Source organism: Ptiloglossa arizonensis, chromosome 10, assembly GCF_051014685.1.
Source record: "Ptiloglossa arizonensis isolate GNS036 chromosome 10, iyPtiAriz1_principal, whole genome shotgun sequence".
NCBI lineage: Eukaryota > Metazoa > Arthropoda > Insecta > Hymenoptera > Colletidae > Ptiloglossa > Ptiloglossa arizonensis.
This window is the reverse complement of record NC_135057.1, coordinates 3,785,519-3,802,093: the sequence shown is the minus strand read 5'-3', so window position 1 is coordinate 3,802,093 and position 16,575 is coordinate 3,785,519. Positions and strand designations below refer to the sequence as shown.

General features: G+C 29.7%; 1 protein-coding gene across 1 annotated transcript; it reads left to right on the top strand.

Moving 5' to 3' along the window:
* The first annotated feature begins 233 nt into the window (after positions 1 to 233).
* LOC143152220 (protein no-on-transient A) lies at positions 234 to 12,050 on the top strand. The gene is made up of 9 exons (XM_076322091.1): positions 234 to 562; positions 5,344 to 5,514; positions 5,682 to 5,900; positions 6,087 to 6,388; positions 6,636 to 6,931; positions 7,002 to 7,192; positions 7,486 to 7,621; positions 8,106 to 8,125; positions 11,280 to 12,050. The coding sequence occupies exons 1-9, from the start codon at positions 368 to 370 to the stop codon at positions 11,499 to 11,501; spliced, it is 1,752 nt and encodes a 583-aa protein (XP_076178206.1). The 5' UTR covers positions 234 to 367; the 3' UTR covers positions 11,502 to 12,050.
* The last annotated feature ends 4,525 nt before the right edge of the window (positions 12,051 to 16,575 follow it).

The following is a 16,575-nucleotide window of genomic DNA, read 5'->3' as shown; positions in this document are numbered from 1 at the left end:
AGAATCGGTATTGTTAAATTTAATATACGCTTGAAAAATATTAATATCAATCCTGTCTATATAGATTTTTTGATTAAATATGGCAACGTTGCATTTGTATACATCAACCAATCACGAGAAATCTGCCGCTAATCGTACCAACCAATCACAGGCTTTGAAAGATTTACCGGAAATGACAGCATCTAGTGGGGGCAGTTCCTCTAGTACATCTCCTACGGCGCGGCTTCGTTCTCTTCGTTGTCGGACGCCATAGTGAACGCCTCGTTTTAGAGGACGGTCAAGAATTAGTCAACCTCGTCGGCTGCGAAGAATTTGTGTTCTCGGGACGCGGGAATATAAACGAGCACACAACCATTTTAAGTAAGCAATGGCAGGAGCCGATTCGCCAAACGTAAAACAGGAGCAGCAAAATGCAACGGCAGAAAATGTCAACGAAAATGCACGAGAACGTAACCCACCGGGCGGCGGTAATCGTGGTCCGCGTGGTCGAAAAGGCGGAACACGTTTTTCCGGTGGACGCGGTGGCGGAATGGGTGGAGGAAACAGAAATAATGATGGACCGGTAAGAATTTTTTCATATTTTTTCTGTATGAATTTTAATACTTTACGGCGTGCTTTGTTCCTGTCCGCCATATTTGCTTTAAACTGATGCGTAATACTTTAACTGGTTTTAAACGTTTATTTTCTAATCTTATACGTTTTTATTCGTAAAAGAATTCAAGCTTTGATGTCCAATTTATAGATTAGAATTTGTTCCACTACTGTAAGTGAAGTAAAGATAATTTTCAACATTCTTATGGTACAGTATAGTTCAAGATAGTATAGATAGAACTTGCATCTTTATATAAATTTTGTTTAGTTATAAACGTATTTCATTTCAAAATAAGCATTTTAATATTAATTTTCCGACTATTTCACATACATGTAAAAGAATTTATAAATGATATCGAAGAAAAAAAGTCAATAGAAATCCGACTTATTTACTTAATTAGATATTTTACATACACTAGTTTTTCGCGTTGAATATAAATTTATTAATATTTTTATATTAATCGATTTAATATCTATAACTATGAATAAGTATGAAATTAGCTGCAAAACATTTAAGAAAAGTAATATCAAATTTAAATTTATATTTTATACGTTTATTAGAAGTCGCAAGTATTTTATATACTATAAGATTAGAGTATATAATATTTATCATGAATGAAAAAAACGCTAAATTTTTAGTGCAAATACTTTGAATCTTGTGTAAGTGTGCATACACCCAATTCTATTTTAACACGAACTGTATATCATTTATACGTTTACGAAAAGTTCCCAGTGAACGTATCGATTTTTCATACAAAGCACATATTACAAAATGGCGTATGCGAAAAGCAAAATGGCGTATACGTTAAATACGTGAACACGTGGCGTTCAAAAAATTCTACTTATAGAATTGTATAACAAAATAAACTGAATATCAAAAACCTATTTTAATCCTTTACAATAATAATATATAGTCGAACATAAAAAGTGTTTTTTGTATAAAGTTTCACGAAGAACAGAACTTTTTACTGTTTTACTCATTCGAATTAGAGAATTCAACGCTTATAAATTATTGTATAATTAATTATACAACAACGATATTTACGCAAACTTTGCCCACATATATTGGGTTTGTTAAAAGGCTCTTTCGTTTACTTTAAAGAAATTCGTTAACTTCATTAAACAATATATATTCTTTTTTTGCATTGTTTCCCCAAAGAAGTCTTTTTGGGCGAAGAAATCTTGTAAATGTTTTTTATAAACTTGTAGATTTTCAAAATTTTCCCATTAAAAGAATTCTGTAAATATCCGAATAAGTGAAATTTTGAGGATGTTAAATTGGGGAAATATGAGAATGGGGCAATACATTCCATCGAAAGCCTATCAATTTTTGTAAGCCTTGAAAAAATAAGGTTTTACATTATCCTGATGAAACACTATATTCCTTTTTCTTAACAAATTAAGAACATTTCTCATAAATTGCTTAATTGGAGCAATATTTTTCTAAATCAATCATTTCATTATTAGGAAGAAGTTCATAGTATATAACCCCCTTTTAATCCAATTATACATACATGGCTTTCTTTAGGCAATGATTAGGTTTTGCAATGGTTAATAATGGCTCATTTTTTTTGTTATCCAAAACCTTTTATGCATTACATTGTTGTAAAAAAATCCATTTTAAAAACAATTTTTGTAATGCTTGAGAAATGAGTTGTATATTAAAATGCAGTATATTAAATTTTTATTGCTGAGATTGTACTGCACTCAAATATTGAGTATTGCTGCTACAATCTCTCATGTTGTTTGATATTTGTTGTTTTCAGTATCTTAATTTGATTATCAACATTCATTGGTATACCATAGCATGCATGTTTGACAGAAAATTTTCCAACGTTAAACTTAAAAAACCAAATTTGGCCCAGTCTAACACCAATTACAACCTCTCTTTATACAGCATATTTTTTTTTTCTAGTTTGCCATAACCACATTTTTATTCTTTTAATAATAATATAACATGTGTTGAAAATGAATCTTGTTTTCTTCCATTGTAAGATTTTGTTGCACACAGTAAATACAATCGATTTGAACAATATTGGTATCAAATGATGCTTTGAAACCTCATTTGTCAGACGTCATTAGCATTTGTGAAACTATCTGCATATTATGAGTACGTGTACAAAATAAATATCACACCAAAGAAAAACAAATAAATTTTTTGGCCAGTTCAACGTTTACAGATATAATATTTATTTAATACAAAATTCCAAGTATATATTTTTTTTATTAATCTGCAAATTGCTGAGGATATTATCAGTGGCTGATGTTAGTGAACTTATGTAAAATGTGTTTAATAATTGCAAGGGAGATAATATATGTTATTAACATAGATTTTAAGGTTATCTATAATTTTGTGTTTTTGTTCTGGTTCCGAAACACATTTTATTTCCAAATTTATCATTAATGTTATGCAACAATATGATTTAATATACTACATTGTATACTTTTCAAACATTGAGTAATGTAATGATCAATGATGACTAATATTAAGAATTTACAATGCTCATTCTAATTAAATATTTAATATTTATAAATGTTTTAATAAAATTAATTTCATTGGGAATATTGTAATTAGTATATGATTGAATATTTTCATTTATCACAATAATTTAAACAAATACTAAATATGAGATCTAGAATACTTCTCTGGACTCGAGTATAAATTTAAAAGATATGGAAAAACTCATTTGGTATCGAATGTATTAACAAAATTACTGGACAGATTTATGGTGTGACCAACAATGTATTTTTTTACAAATCGTTATATCCAGAAACACCTTTTCAATGTCTAATTCTCTTTAATACTTTTACATAATTAAAAGCACTCTACTGTGATGGATAAAAACAATGATGATTGAGTGACTAGAAATTCTTTTATACATAATTCCTTGACATTCTTACATATTCTTTATAAAACAACTGTTACTGTGTAACAGAGAATGTGCAGAAACGTTTTATTAAAACATTCTAAAGAGAAATCGAATAGGTAATAAAAGTAATACATTGTCTTTAAACGTATTACAGAAAGTTATAATTTAATTAACCCCTCAGCAACCAACTTCTTATTGTAACTGGTGGTTCTTATGTTTATATAAATAGCAATACGATAACAAAAACTCTTTTAATCATTCATTAAAATATGTATGCATGTAATATTCAGGGTGGTAAAAAGAGAGTCCAAGACTTCTGGAGTTTATAATTGAGAAGAACAAAATATATCTATCGATAGAGGTCCTTTGATCAATCTTTTTAATGTAAAATTAACTTTTGTTGCTTTTGAAAATACAGTTTAATAAGTGTATTTTTTGCAATACATTGAATATAAACAGAAATTGATTTGTAAAATGTTTATTCAAGATTGTTCGTGCGAGAATGCTAATATTAACAAAAATAACATACTTTCTTGATGATATAAAATAATTGTCATAGTAGATATTTTATGTTTCTTCTTTCTTCATTAGAATGCATATTTTATATCTTTGCATTGTGTTATGTTCTCATTTATGAAGTCATCTTTATCAACATCATTGTTCTTGCGTTAACAGTCTTGCTACTAAGCAACTCACTTATGATATTGAATGTTTGTAAACAACAAAAGTTAATTTTATGCTGAAGAAATCAATTGTAATACTTACATTGATCAGACATTTTTTTATCATTCTCAATAAATACTATTAAACCCTTGCTTCATGATAAGTATTTATTATATAAGCTTTTGAAGTTATCGATCCTTTTTTTTGCCACTCTGTATATACTGTACTGGAAAAAATATTTTCTCTTGTTTATGAAAACTGATAGAATATAAAGACTTTATAGTTTATTTAATATGGTAAAATTTATCAGTTGCTGCTTACAACATAAATTATGTTGATAGAAAGAATATTCTTTGAATTTTATAAATCAAATATTAACCAAGGAATAACAATATTTTATCTGGAAAATTACTCCAAAAGGCAACAAATTGGACCCGCAATCTCTATGAAAAATCATTTTATATACTAGGTTATTCAATAAGTTTTGTTGTTCGATAAAACTTACTGAACAGTACTATGATATACTTATCGAACGATAAAATTTATCGAACAACCTATTATTTGTAACTAAACCTTCCTCATGGTCTAAACAGAAAGTTAAACAAAATTAATACTGCTTTGAAGTGATTTCTTCTATTTATACGAAAGTATAGCAAAATTAATTCCACATTGAATGTATTAAGAGATATAATAGATTATTTGATTCATTTTATCTTTTAGTAAATATAAGTGAACAATATTAACCCATCACTTATGATTGTTTGCAGCATAAAGTTGTCAGTTTTGCCAATGCTATACACAACAGATAGGTCTTTGATGGTAAACGATATAAGTAAAACTGGTATTTTTTCACGTCGAAAAGTCAAAACAGTATTTATAATTTTAATAACATAACATCGATTGAGTTGGAATAAAGAATATTTTTATTAGTAGAAAACACAGGGTTTTTTTGTGATATTGCTAGACATATTCTATCATACAAAAAGGGGGTATTTTACAAAGTCTAAATTTATTTGGCCTATTGTTCTTATCATCTCAGGAGTAGAACATTAATCAACATGCACTACTTTACTGTCTAAAAGAAAATCATTGATCGATGTGATCCGACCGATATGTATTAATTTAAGATATTTGATATAACTTATGTTTATAAAATATTTCTTTAAATTTTATGGATTTTAATCATAAAAATAAAAGTATAAAAAAAATACAATTATAGATGAAGATGAGTGATTCTATGGACGGTGGAATGGATAATACCATGTCTGAAGGAATGGGTGGGGGTATGGGAGGAGGAATGGGCGGCGGAGGTATGGGACGCGGTGGTGGAATGCGTGGTCGAGGTGGCCGAGGAGGTGGCGATAGAAACATGGGAAATCGTTCTCAAGATGTAAGAAATATTCATATTATAGAAATATATAAATTATGTACATTAACATATTTTACATTCTAATTGGAGAATTCTATTTTACATTCTAACTCTTCTATTTGGAGAATAGTAAAACATGAATTATATTTATTTATTTAAATAAATATTCTTATTATCTTCGTAAATAGGATCGTTTAATGGAACGTATTATGGCTATTAGCGGACCTACTCATGATTTGCCAGCTCAAGAAACCACAGAAAAAAAATTTAGTGGTCGAAATCGTTTATATATTGGAAATTTAACAAATGATGTGACAGAAGAAGAGATCCAACAGATGTTTCAACAATATGGAGAAATATCTGAACTTTTTGTCAATAAGGAGAAGAATTTTGCATTTCTCAGAATGGTAAATTGAAATTTTAATGTTCTATTTTAATCTTTTATTTCTATCGAAAAAATGATTTTAAAAATTACCGTTTGATAAACAATGACGATAATTATTGGCTGCAATTTTATAATATGATAAACTGTTGAAAGTATATGATATTGGTCCAATATTGAGTTATAGCTTACAAGGTTTATTATTTTGTAGGATTATAGAGTAAATGCCGAGAAAGCAAAACATGAATTAGATGGTACAATGCGTAAAGGGCGTGCGCTTAAAGTACGTTTTGCTCCACACTCATCTACAATTAAAATTAAAAATCTTACGCCTTGGATTTCAAACGAATTAATTGAAAGAGCATTCAGTGTTTTTGGTGAAATTGAACGCGCGATAGTTATAGTGGATGACAGAGGAAAATCTACTGGCGAAGGAATCGTGGAATTTTGCAGAAAACCATCAGCCCAGCTCGCATTACGAAAATGCACAGAAGGATGCTATTTTTTAACCGCGTACGTTCCTATAATAAACATATGTACTTTGGTTTACCCCAATGCCACGCTTGTTTGATGAATTTTGATCGTCAATAAGTGCCAATTATTATAATTGGGGAAAAGAAAGTTAGTTCCCAATGGAAGCATGATGCAATAATTATTTGTATTGTGTGCCGAAAATAGGAATACAACTTTTCATATCAATCATAATCATTAAAAAGGCAAACTACCTGTCAATTACTGAGTAAGAATATATTTGTTACAGTTCTTTACGTCCAGTTGTTGTTGAACCGTTCGAACAACAAGATGATGTTGATGGTTATCCAGATAAAAATTTACCTCGAAAAAATCCAGAATTTTTCAAATCTCGTGATATTGGCCCAAGGTTTGCACAAATAGGAAGCTTTGAACATGAATATGGAACAAGATGGAAGCAACTTCATGAACTCTACAAACAAAAGGAAGAGGCATTAAAAAGGGAAATGGCAATGGAGGAAGAAAAGTTGGAGGCTCAAATGGAATTCGCACGTTATGAACACGAAACAGAATTGCTACGAGAACGTAAATATTTTATCATACATTACCTTGATATTTCTTAAATACAAATACTTAACATTTTGTTTTATTCCAGAACTGCGTATGCGTGAAGCAGATCGAGAAAGACAGAAGAGAGAATGGGAAATGAAGGAAAGACAAGCTGAAGAGCAAAGAACGCGCGAAGAAGAATTACGAAGAAGGCAACAGGAAGAAATGGCAATGCGCATCAGAAGACAAGAAGAGGAACTTCATAGGCGCCAACAAGAAAATAATTTATTCATGCAGGTAATTGACTTGACTTAAATGAGAAAAAAACTTTGAAATTTTATGAATTTTTTTAAATGTTTCATTAATTACTATTTTATACACGAATAGACATACTAATTGTTAAAATTATGATAATATTGCTCTCAGTTATTCTTTATATAATAGTTTATACATCTATTATTGTTTTGTGCAAAGATTTTATAATTTTAGATAACACAATAGGTGCATATTGTATTATTTATAATTTTTAATAATCAGTTTATTCATCGTTTCTTAATAATCTATAGGGTGGTATTCCATTTTCATTTAAGGAGCAAGCAATGAGAGGTGGAGGTGGTGGCGGCGGCGGCGGTGGTGGTGGCGGTGGCGGAGGAGGAGGTGGCATGGGAGGGAAGAATTACGATTCCGTTAGTAATAGTGATCGCGATGGATATGGTCAACCCGATGGTAAGTTTCATTAAACTTAATTTAAATATTTGCACATTAATTACTTAACGATGAATCTCTTCATTTATTGTTTAATTTTTATTGGCATTTATATAAAACTCAATCGTATTGTATTTTTTAAAATTTTCAATACAACAATATATTTGAATACTTTATGAATCATTTTAAATTAAGGTTTTGATACAAATGAATTCTAAACACTTATCTTAATATACATTTCTCCAAATTACATGAATACATTAACACTCAATTAAGTGTCTTTCAAATATTAGTAAATTTATAGATCATTATTACAAATATGTATTGATTTATAATATTAAGAGAAATCTAAATACACAATTGTCTTGCACGGTGTTCTTTTATGTCAAATCGGCTCTATATAAGGTATTAAATGAATACATAACTTTAATATTGATGCTCATAAAAAATTATTGTTCAGCAATAGTTGCAGTAGTCTCTAATTATAAATTATATTTCATTACAGGTGGAAGCGGCATGCCAGTGGTAACGTATCCCTTTAAATTATTATTTCGTTTAATTATAATTTTTCACGACAAAACAACTACTTATTCTTTTTAAAAATACTTAATTTTGATCTTTCGTTTGAATACGTATTTCTACCTGGTGATACTTCGAAACTATTACGTCCATATACGGGAATTTTTATTAGATGAAGCGAATTGTGTTCTTGCATGTCGAAAGAACCAATATTGTTAGTGAAAAATTCTACGAAAGATGCGCGAAAGGGCTTTTTTTTACAAATATTCCCATGCAGCATGCTTTCCAATGTAGCAGAGTTCTAATGTCTGCAACAATGCTAACTTTATTATTATATATTTAATTACGTATTTATACCTTATACAAACAATTCACTTTTAGTTATTTGGCTATAACATATGGAGGTGTCAATGGGCATATATCAAAACATATTCTATTTGTCTAGTTATGTTTTAGTAAAACCTTGTGATGCGGACAAACATTGTATTTTACATTGTGATTTACTCTGCCTTAACAGAATTAGGGTATTTTAGACACTGCTAGACGTATTTGTATCAGATCTCCGGTTGCAAGTTTTTTTACACACATTCAAACGATACAATATTACCATGATTTTGCATTCACCGTTATGTTGCCTTCGTTTTAATTTAATTGCAACTGTACACATATAAGGTCAACTTATGCTTTATCTAACATTTACTACTACAAACCGCCAAGGTATTGTTTTATTTCTTTCTCAGACTCGATCTGATGTTTTATAAAATTACGCTAAAATAAGCATTCTACACGAAAATGGTGCCACAAATCTGAGATTCCTCCATAACATATATGTTGGAGGATCTCATCATGTTGATTGTCTTCAGTATTGTTAAAACTCGCGGAATTATCCTCAAATGATTGACGGATAACAATGCAAATTGAACTTAAGAATAAGTGTTGTATAATACACGCTGATACTTCGATGAGAAATCTTAGGGAATTTTGAATAACAAATTTTCTTACCGTTTAGAAATGGTATAAGAAATTTTAATGCAAGAAAATATATCGTAGGTAGGTTGATTTAATTTCATTAATTCGTCTTCATCTATTTGAATTCATCATTTGTAAGGAGAACCGATGTGCATTTATCTTTAGGGGGAGGAGTCTATTTTTAAAATTGCTACTTCTACCATCTCGTATATTGTTAATATCTACATACCCTTAATTTATCTATTCAGCAGTAATAATAAATATTCCATGGGTATCTTAGGGAGTCTATTTTTATTACTTCTGTCGACGATGTGCTTCAAGTGGACAGCAAAGTGAATTTTCTAAATTCATTAAACACACGATAAAATATGAAGAACTTGGGCATTCAATTTGAATAGTCTTTATAATTTATAGGGAAAGTATAAAATTAATTAAGTACTGTACCGATTATTCTCTGGGCGGTAATGTACGAAGTGGTTATAACTAAAACTATATTAATACTTTGCCACATTGATCTCTCCATATGCTTGCAGACAGGAGGCTCTGTCTTCTATTTTCTCTAGTTTCATTAAGAATTAGGTATATTATTTACTATGGAACTAACGTACATACTTGAAAAATACGAAGATTTGAACGTTTTAAAACCAAGCTTTCTATTTGATATTTTTACTTTCACTTCATTATATAGTTCCATAGTAATAATTTGATATTTATTGACCAAGAAATGCCCAACTGTGTTGAATATTGCTCATATATGATTAGCTGTATTCAGAAACTGTTTTAATTTGAAAATTGCTGCAATATTTTGTATATTAGGATTTATCAAAAGAGTGTCTTGAACATGGTTTCTGAATAGAGCAATATCGCTTCGAATTTATGAATGATTTATAAACAGCTGAGTTTAAAGTGATTTTTATTTTACGCATCAAATTTGGGGGAAGTAACACGATATTAGCCTTTATGATGAATATTTCTATATGCGTGAGATTCTCTAAAACATCTGAATATTTAACAAGTATGTATACAATTTTGCAGTAGAAGTATTACATAGAGTTTGCTAAGAGACCTTGATCACGCCTCTTTGCTACTTGCATCAATATTTAAACTGCAGAATTGTACAAAATTCTAATCATATTAACTCCTATACTTAAGTACAAAATTAAAAAATTTGAATAACATTGCCTTTAAAAAGCTACGAATATTATTAATTTAAAGTATTCGTTTGTCATTATATAGCAAAGCATTATTTTATTACAGGATTTTACGAAAATATTAGGTATATATAGGTTATGCGAAAATATAATATGAGAAGAAACTATTGAATTCCTTCTGTGCATACTTTTATACGTTTCGTATAGACAAATTTCTTACATGTTTAACAAGTATCGACAACGGCGAAATGTTTTCATGGTATCAAACTTGGTATCGACTCGCATGCTGAAACTTTAAAAGGAAATAACTTAAAACAATTTCTGGGAACTACAAAGCATCGAATAACTACATTACATTTAGATTGGATCATTTTAACAAGAACCTATTCGTGTGTTCGCGTATTTAGCTTATCTGTGCATTAAAATTATGAAGATAGTACTAAACAGTACAATTTCGGACCTTTGATTTAACCCAAATATATTGTTTTTAAAAAATGATACGACTGAATTAAAGGGAGGATTGTGTGCAACACTTTGCACATTAAGAAACACGTTCCAATTTACTTAAACAGGTGTATTGACTTCGTCGGTGACTACCACTGACAATTTCTATGTTGGGCATTTGCTTGGTTAAATAACGTTACTTATCCACCTCGAGAAAACGGCGTATTCTCGAAGCACTGTGACATTTTATTCGTATAACGTTTGTTTTAGCGCGTGTTTTCACGCAATCCATTCTAATGTTGTACATGCAAACAACATCTAACATTGTGTTTTCCCCTTTCTTTTCTATGTGATTTGACGAAAATTGACGATGACCTGTGCTGCTGTCAAACATGGATGGTCGCCCTGAACCGTGAAATGTATTTATGGTACATCTAAAATCTACGAAACACCGTGTGTGTGTGCGTGTTCACCGTGTAAACGGGAATCGTGGCATTTACTTCGATGATTATCGACATACTCCCGACTGCTCTGACTTGAAATATCGTGTTGTTACTTTACGCGTAATAACAACTCGACACTTTTGTGATGATTAGGACCCAAAGTCTTTCATGGATGCTTATAACAGTATGGATCGTGGTAGCCGAGGGGGTTACAATGATGATCGTGGTCAAATAATGGATTTGATGGACATGAGGGTCGACATGGGTAACATGGGTGGCGGTCGCGGAGGTAGTGGTGGTGGTAGTGGACGTTGGCAAGGTGGAAATGATCGAAATCGTCAGGACGATTATCCCAACAAGAGGAGACGCTACTAAAATGTCGCAGTATTATAACAACCTTTTTTTTAATCGGTCGAGATGAAAATTATATTTTCCGATAGTTCGCATTGTATTCTTCAGTCATTTTTCCACAACTTCTGCTATTGATCGTCTCACGTTTTATATCAGGGGAAGAATGGGGGCGCATATATTGGCAAGCATGAGTGGACAGAAATGAGAAGGGTAGTGGTTGAACGAGATTTATATCTTTCGTATTAGATCTGACGTCGTAACATCGTGCATCACTTGCGGACACGAGACTGCTGTGTTTTATACAGTTTTTAAGTTATACGCCTGTATTAAAAACAATTTTAGGTAGCGCATTACCGGTATTCATACGTTCATGTTTTTACGCTAATAATAGTGTAACTTCACCATGGAAGAATATATACAATTTCCTCATTACTTAAAACTTCATAAAAGTAATTATGTTAGAATAAGACGTATACCAGCAGAATATTCTGCAATTGTGCTACTCAAATTTTGTGAAGGAATTTCATTGACAAAAAGTAATTTTATGAATAAAGGTCTATATATATATCCATATGTAGGAACTATTTATTTAATTATTAATCTTCATGGTTGTGGAAGCATTCCAAATATGTGTGTTTGAAGGATAATGCGAAAATTTGTCACATTTTTAGTGTTCTAAATATAAATTACATCTAATGAAGACCAATCAAAAGTCTGAATTAAATATGTCACACATTTACAGGAACATAAATGACATTCAGGATTTCCAAGTTGCTATTACATGGAGTCACATTATAATTCCCATAAAGACAGTTTATATTTCTGCAGCACATAAATTGATAACATTAATTTTCGGCACAAATGCAACCAACGAATTTAAAACTTGCTCGCAATATACTTTCTACTATTTTCTTTCTATAGTTCTTAAGTGAAAAAAGTTCAAGCTTCTATATTTAGGCATAACTATAGACTGAAAATAATAGAAGTATGTTGGCATACAACTTATGCTGATTTATTGGGAAACATTGAATATAGATGGACAGAAACCTTCCCGAATTTCTGATGATTGTATTTTCAAGCATGCAATGCATTTCTTAGCATGTTGAAAAAAGAAATAGGGTTCTACATATACTTCAATAATATATATATTGTGGGTACAAACTAAATGAAAATATTCTTCTTACGTCAACATACATAGCCCATGAATTTCTTTATAGTAATGAATGGTATGACATATTTAAAATTTGTTAAAAACAATTCGAATTCTTAGAGTCTATAAAGTTACTTTTAATATAACTTAATTTTTGTATTATTAATATTATTTTTGTAAAATAGTTTTATTTTAAGTGAATTTTTAAAAATTATTTTTATAATAATTCTTAATACTTTATGCTTCTTTCTAGCAAATGGCAAGTGCTTAGGATACTTTAAGAACATCTTTTAGGTACACTTGAAAAAAGTAATATTTTTCTATGAAATTGATCTATTATGTATAATGAACATAATTACTTCATTAAAGAACTAACAAATATTTTCAATTAAAATAATTGTAATACAGTGCAAAAGAAAAAGTAATCATAACTTCTCTAAGGCCAAGCTTTCCGAAAGCCTTAAATATTGAGATTTATTGTGTATCATTCAGTGTTCAATATTGTGCATCTATATTATAATTTTCAAAGAGTATTAAACATAATCAGGCATTGTGTATTATTATTTGTGTAACTTTGTGAGTTTAATATCTAAAGAAATTGGTAAATGAATTTTGTTTTATTTTTTTAAGTATATAGTATTAGCAATCTCCCCTATTAGTATAATGCGACTAATTATTTTATTTTCTTCAAAGAAATGTTATATTTTATTTCAAATGTAAAGTAGATCAAACTAGAATATTGTTTTTAACACAATTCTCTTTTAATAACTCGCATTACTTTTCAACGTGTCTTGCCTACCTAATTTTACTCTATTAGTTATCTAATCTTATTTTTCTTTTTCATGAATTTTATAAAAATTTCCCAAAGACTTCCAAATTAACTTCACCTACAACTGTGTGTCTGTAGTGTAGATAACTACTGTAATGATCACTATTTTATAATGGTGTATAACATGTTTTACATTATATTTATCATTAGGTACTTTCAAGGAGATTTTGTATTCGTCGAATGAAAATTAATCCTTTTGATAGAATGTAATGAAACATTCATTTAGTAAACATTTATACCCTGCACACACATTACAAAATCAATGTGTGTGCAATTATATTTAACGCATACACTACGTGTGTCCAAAGGGTTTTAACGAACAGGAATCTTTACTCCTTTAAATGGATTTTTCCTGACAAGTGAATGAACGATGTAAAATATATACCGCACGAGCAACTAAATTAATTAAGAAAAGTTGTGGTCTAACCATGATTACTTTTGAAAATTTCTGTGTGGACCATTCATCGCAGAATACATTGCATACGTGCATTTCTTGCAAAATCTTTTTCGAAGAAAACGACTACGTTCGAGTGTACGCGATTGCCTGCGATCGCGAAATAATGTACAATATAAACTGAACGTTTATTAATCAAGAGTCTTTTAACGGAGGAGAGACAGCAATGACAAGATAGGCTTACTTACTTGAAACTACTAGTCAATGAATCTACTGGTACGAGGTGAGTAGATTTTGTAAAACTGTTATTATGCGTAATTCTATATTAATCTTCGGGTGGGACGTTTATACAAGCATTTGGTAAAGATTATAAAAAAGCAGGAATAATTAATTTTAATCAATATTCCACATTTCGTCACTAATAACTGAAATATTATTCCAATAGTTTACAGTAACGCGTGTGAACTACTCGGAACATAAATTTCAAACAATTTCTATTATTTTGGATCTCGGTTGGTTGCTTTGTATATTGGTGAATGTAGAATTTCATCATAGTCACTGTTTATGATTACAGTGTTAAAAGACTCGATACTAGAATTTAATCGATATTCTAATTTATTGTAATCTTTACCACCAAATTTAGATTTGTCTGTAACGTTGCAAAGCTTCAGACCTTTAGCAAAAAGAAAAGAGAAAAACGGAGTTACAATCCATAATGGTTTCTTTCGTTGACTGAATTCAATCTACTTTGACTCCATCTTGGGCTTTGATATTTCTGCGTAATTATACAAACCTAATCGTTTTATTACACGATTCTGCAAAAACTTAATACTTGTGTGCAAATTTACCAGCCTAGACTGTGTTTTTTACCTACGACAACCAAATGTATTTATGTATCAACTTTAGCAAAAGGTTGTCTAGGTTCGCTATTGAAATCTAGGCTGTTATAACTAATTGCTATCTGAACAACAAAACCTTGGAATTCTTTATCAGTGTTTTACATGATCTCTGGGTGGTAACATATTTGGGATACCTGAATCTCCTAAGCATTTCTATACACAATGACAATTTATTCAAATTTCTGCATTATATTATTAAAGAAATAATCTGTTGGAATATTGAACACCTGAAATTCAATAGGTTTGGAAATGCTCTACGTGCAATTTTCACTCATAAGAACCATATATAAATATTTAAGCAAGTTTCGAACGCTTTCCTTCAGGGATTCATTCATTTGTTAGATAACATGTATTTATCATTCGAAAATCTGCTCACAAGGCAACCTATGCAATACACCCGATCTTCCAAATATCATGTTTATTACATTTTTCCAAATGGATTGCAAAAATGTAGCTCCAATAATAGAAAGAATTTACATTATGTATTTATTATACCTGTTATATTTTTAATATGAATTTTTACTCGCAAAAATTGTTATTTATCAAAAGGATAAGGAGTTTGTTTTTATGATGTGACTGATATGCTATTTTACATTGAAGGAACATGCTCTTAAAGTTCAGGATTTTAATAAAACACGTTACAATAATAATAATAGTACCCACATTGGTTTTATTTAGCAAACCACGGCGGCGCGTTTGTAATTTATATATATCAAACATAATTTATCAATTTTTGTATGGAAACTTGAATCAATACCATATTATTAAACAAAATATTTAGATATTTTTTTGTGATTACAGATGCTCATACCAGTTGGTGGCTGAGAAAACGAATAAAACTAGACCAAAGATGAAAAAGTAAGTTGTAATGAACATTGTTCTATATTTCTTGTAACAAAATAATTATATAAAAAAGATGCTTCTTGCCTGTTTTCAATTTTTTGGGTAAAATAACAGTAATCCCGATGTGCTTATATAAAACTATTGCAAAATATTTAATATAGTTTTAAAAACATTTTTTTATTTACAACAGTTCCTTTTTTACAGCTTTGAGCTTCATTGTCCGGTATAAACTGGGATATGCCCACATGAAATTTTTGCACGTGTGAAAAAACAATTTTGAAACAATAAGGTTTGTTTAATTTTTATTTTTTAAATTTTTTCTAAGACATCAATATATTTCATTACTAATTTTTCCTTCTACGATGACAACTATTTAATGAGAGCTCTCGATGACTGTCTCAACGTGTTCTGAACTATATAACTTCAAAAATGTTGTCTATTTGATATTCACACATAATATTAACAAAGCATTTATCATTTCTTTTATAGAAAGAAGATTTGCAGGTGCAATTTTAAAAATCAAGAAAGAATTTTTTTTCAAGAAGAAAAAGAAGTGATGCATGTGTGAATATTCGATTTAAAATTAATCGAAAGTACTCAATTACTAATTCTCTATTTTAACTGTTAAAAAAAAAAGTATTATTTTATATTTTGAGTACTTTCAATATTCAATGAAAAATAAAATATAAAATCAGATATTCAATTTTGCATACTTCCGTACACTGAAATAGTATACTCTACCATTATTGGATCCTGCATGTAAGGTATATCATTTTTTAAACTATTTCTCATTTGATACAAAGTAATGATTGACAATTATATACAAAAATATTAAAATATTTAAAAAATTTAATGATGATTTTCTTTCGGGACTGAACACTTCAGTGACGAAACAATCCCAACGTGTAAAAATAACTGAGATACATACAAATTTAGAATTATATTATCTGATATTAATTTATTTGATTAGTAATTAAATTTGT

Bases quoted from the DNA above. Each gene is read 5' to 3' on its own strand.
- LOC143152220 (XM_076322091.1), top strand. From the start codon at position 368: ATGGCAGGAGCCGATTCGCCAAACGTAAAACAGGAGCAGCAAAATGCA. The intron at 5,901-6,086 runs GTAAATTGAAAT...ATTATTTTGTAG, and splicing joins ATTTTGCATTTCTCAGAATG to GATTATAGAGTAAATGCCGA. The intron at 6,932-7,001 runs GTAAATATTTTA...GTTTTATTCCAG, and splicing joins AACAGAATTGCTACGAGAAC to AACTGCGTATGCGTGAAGCA.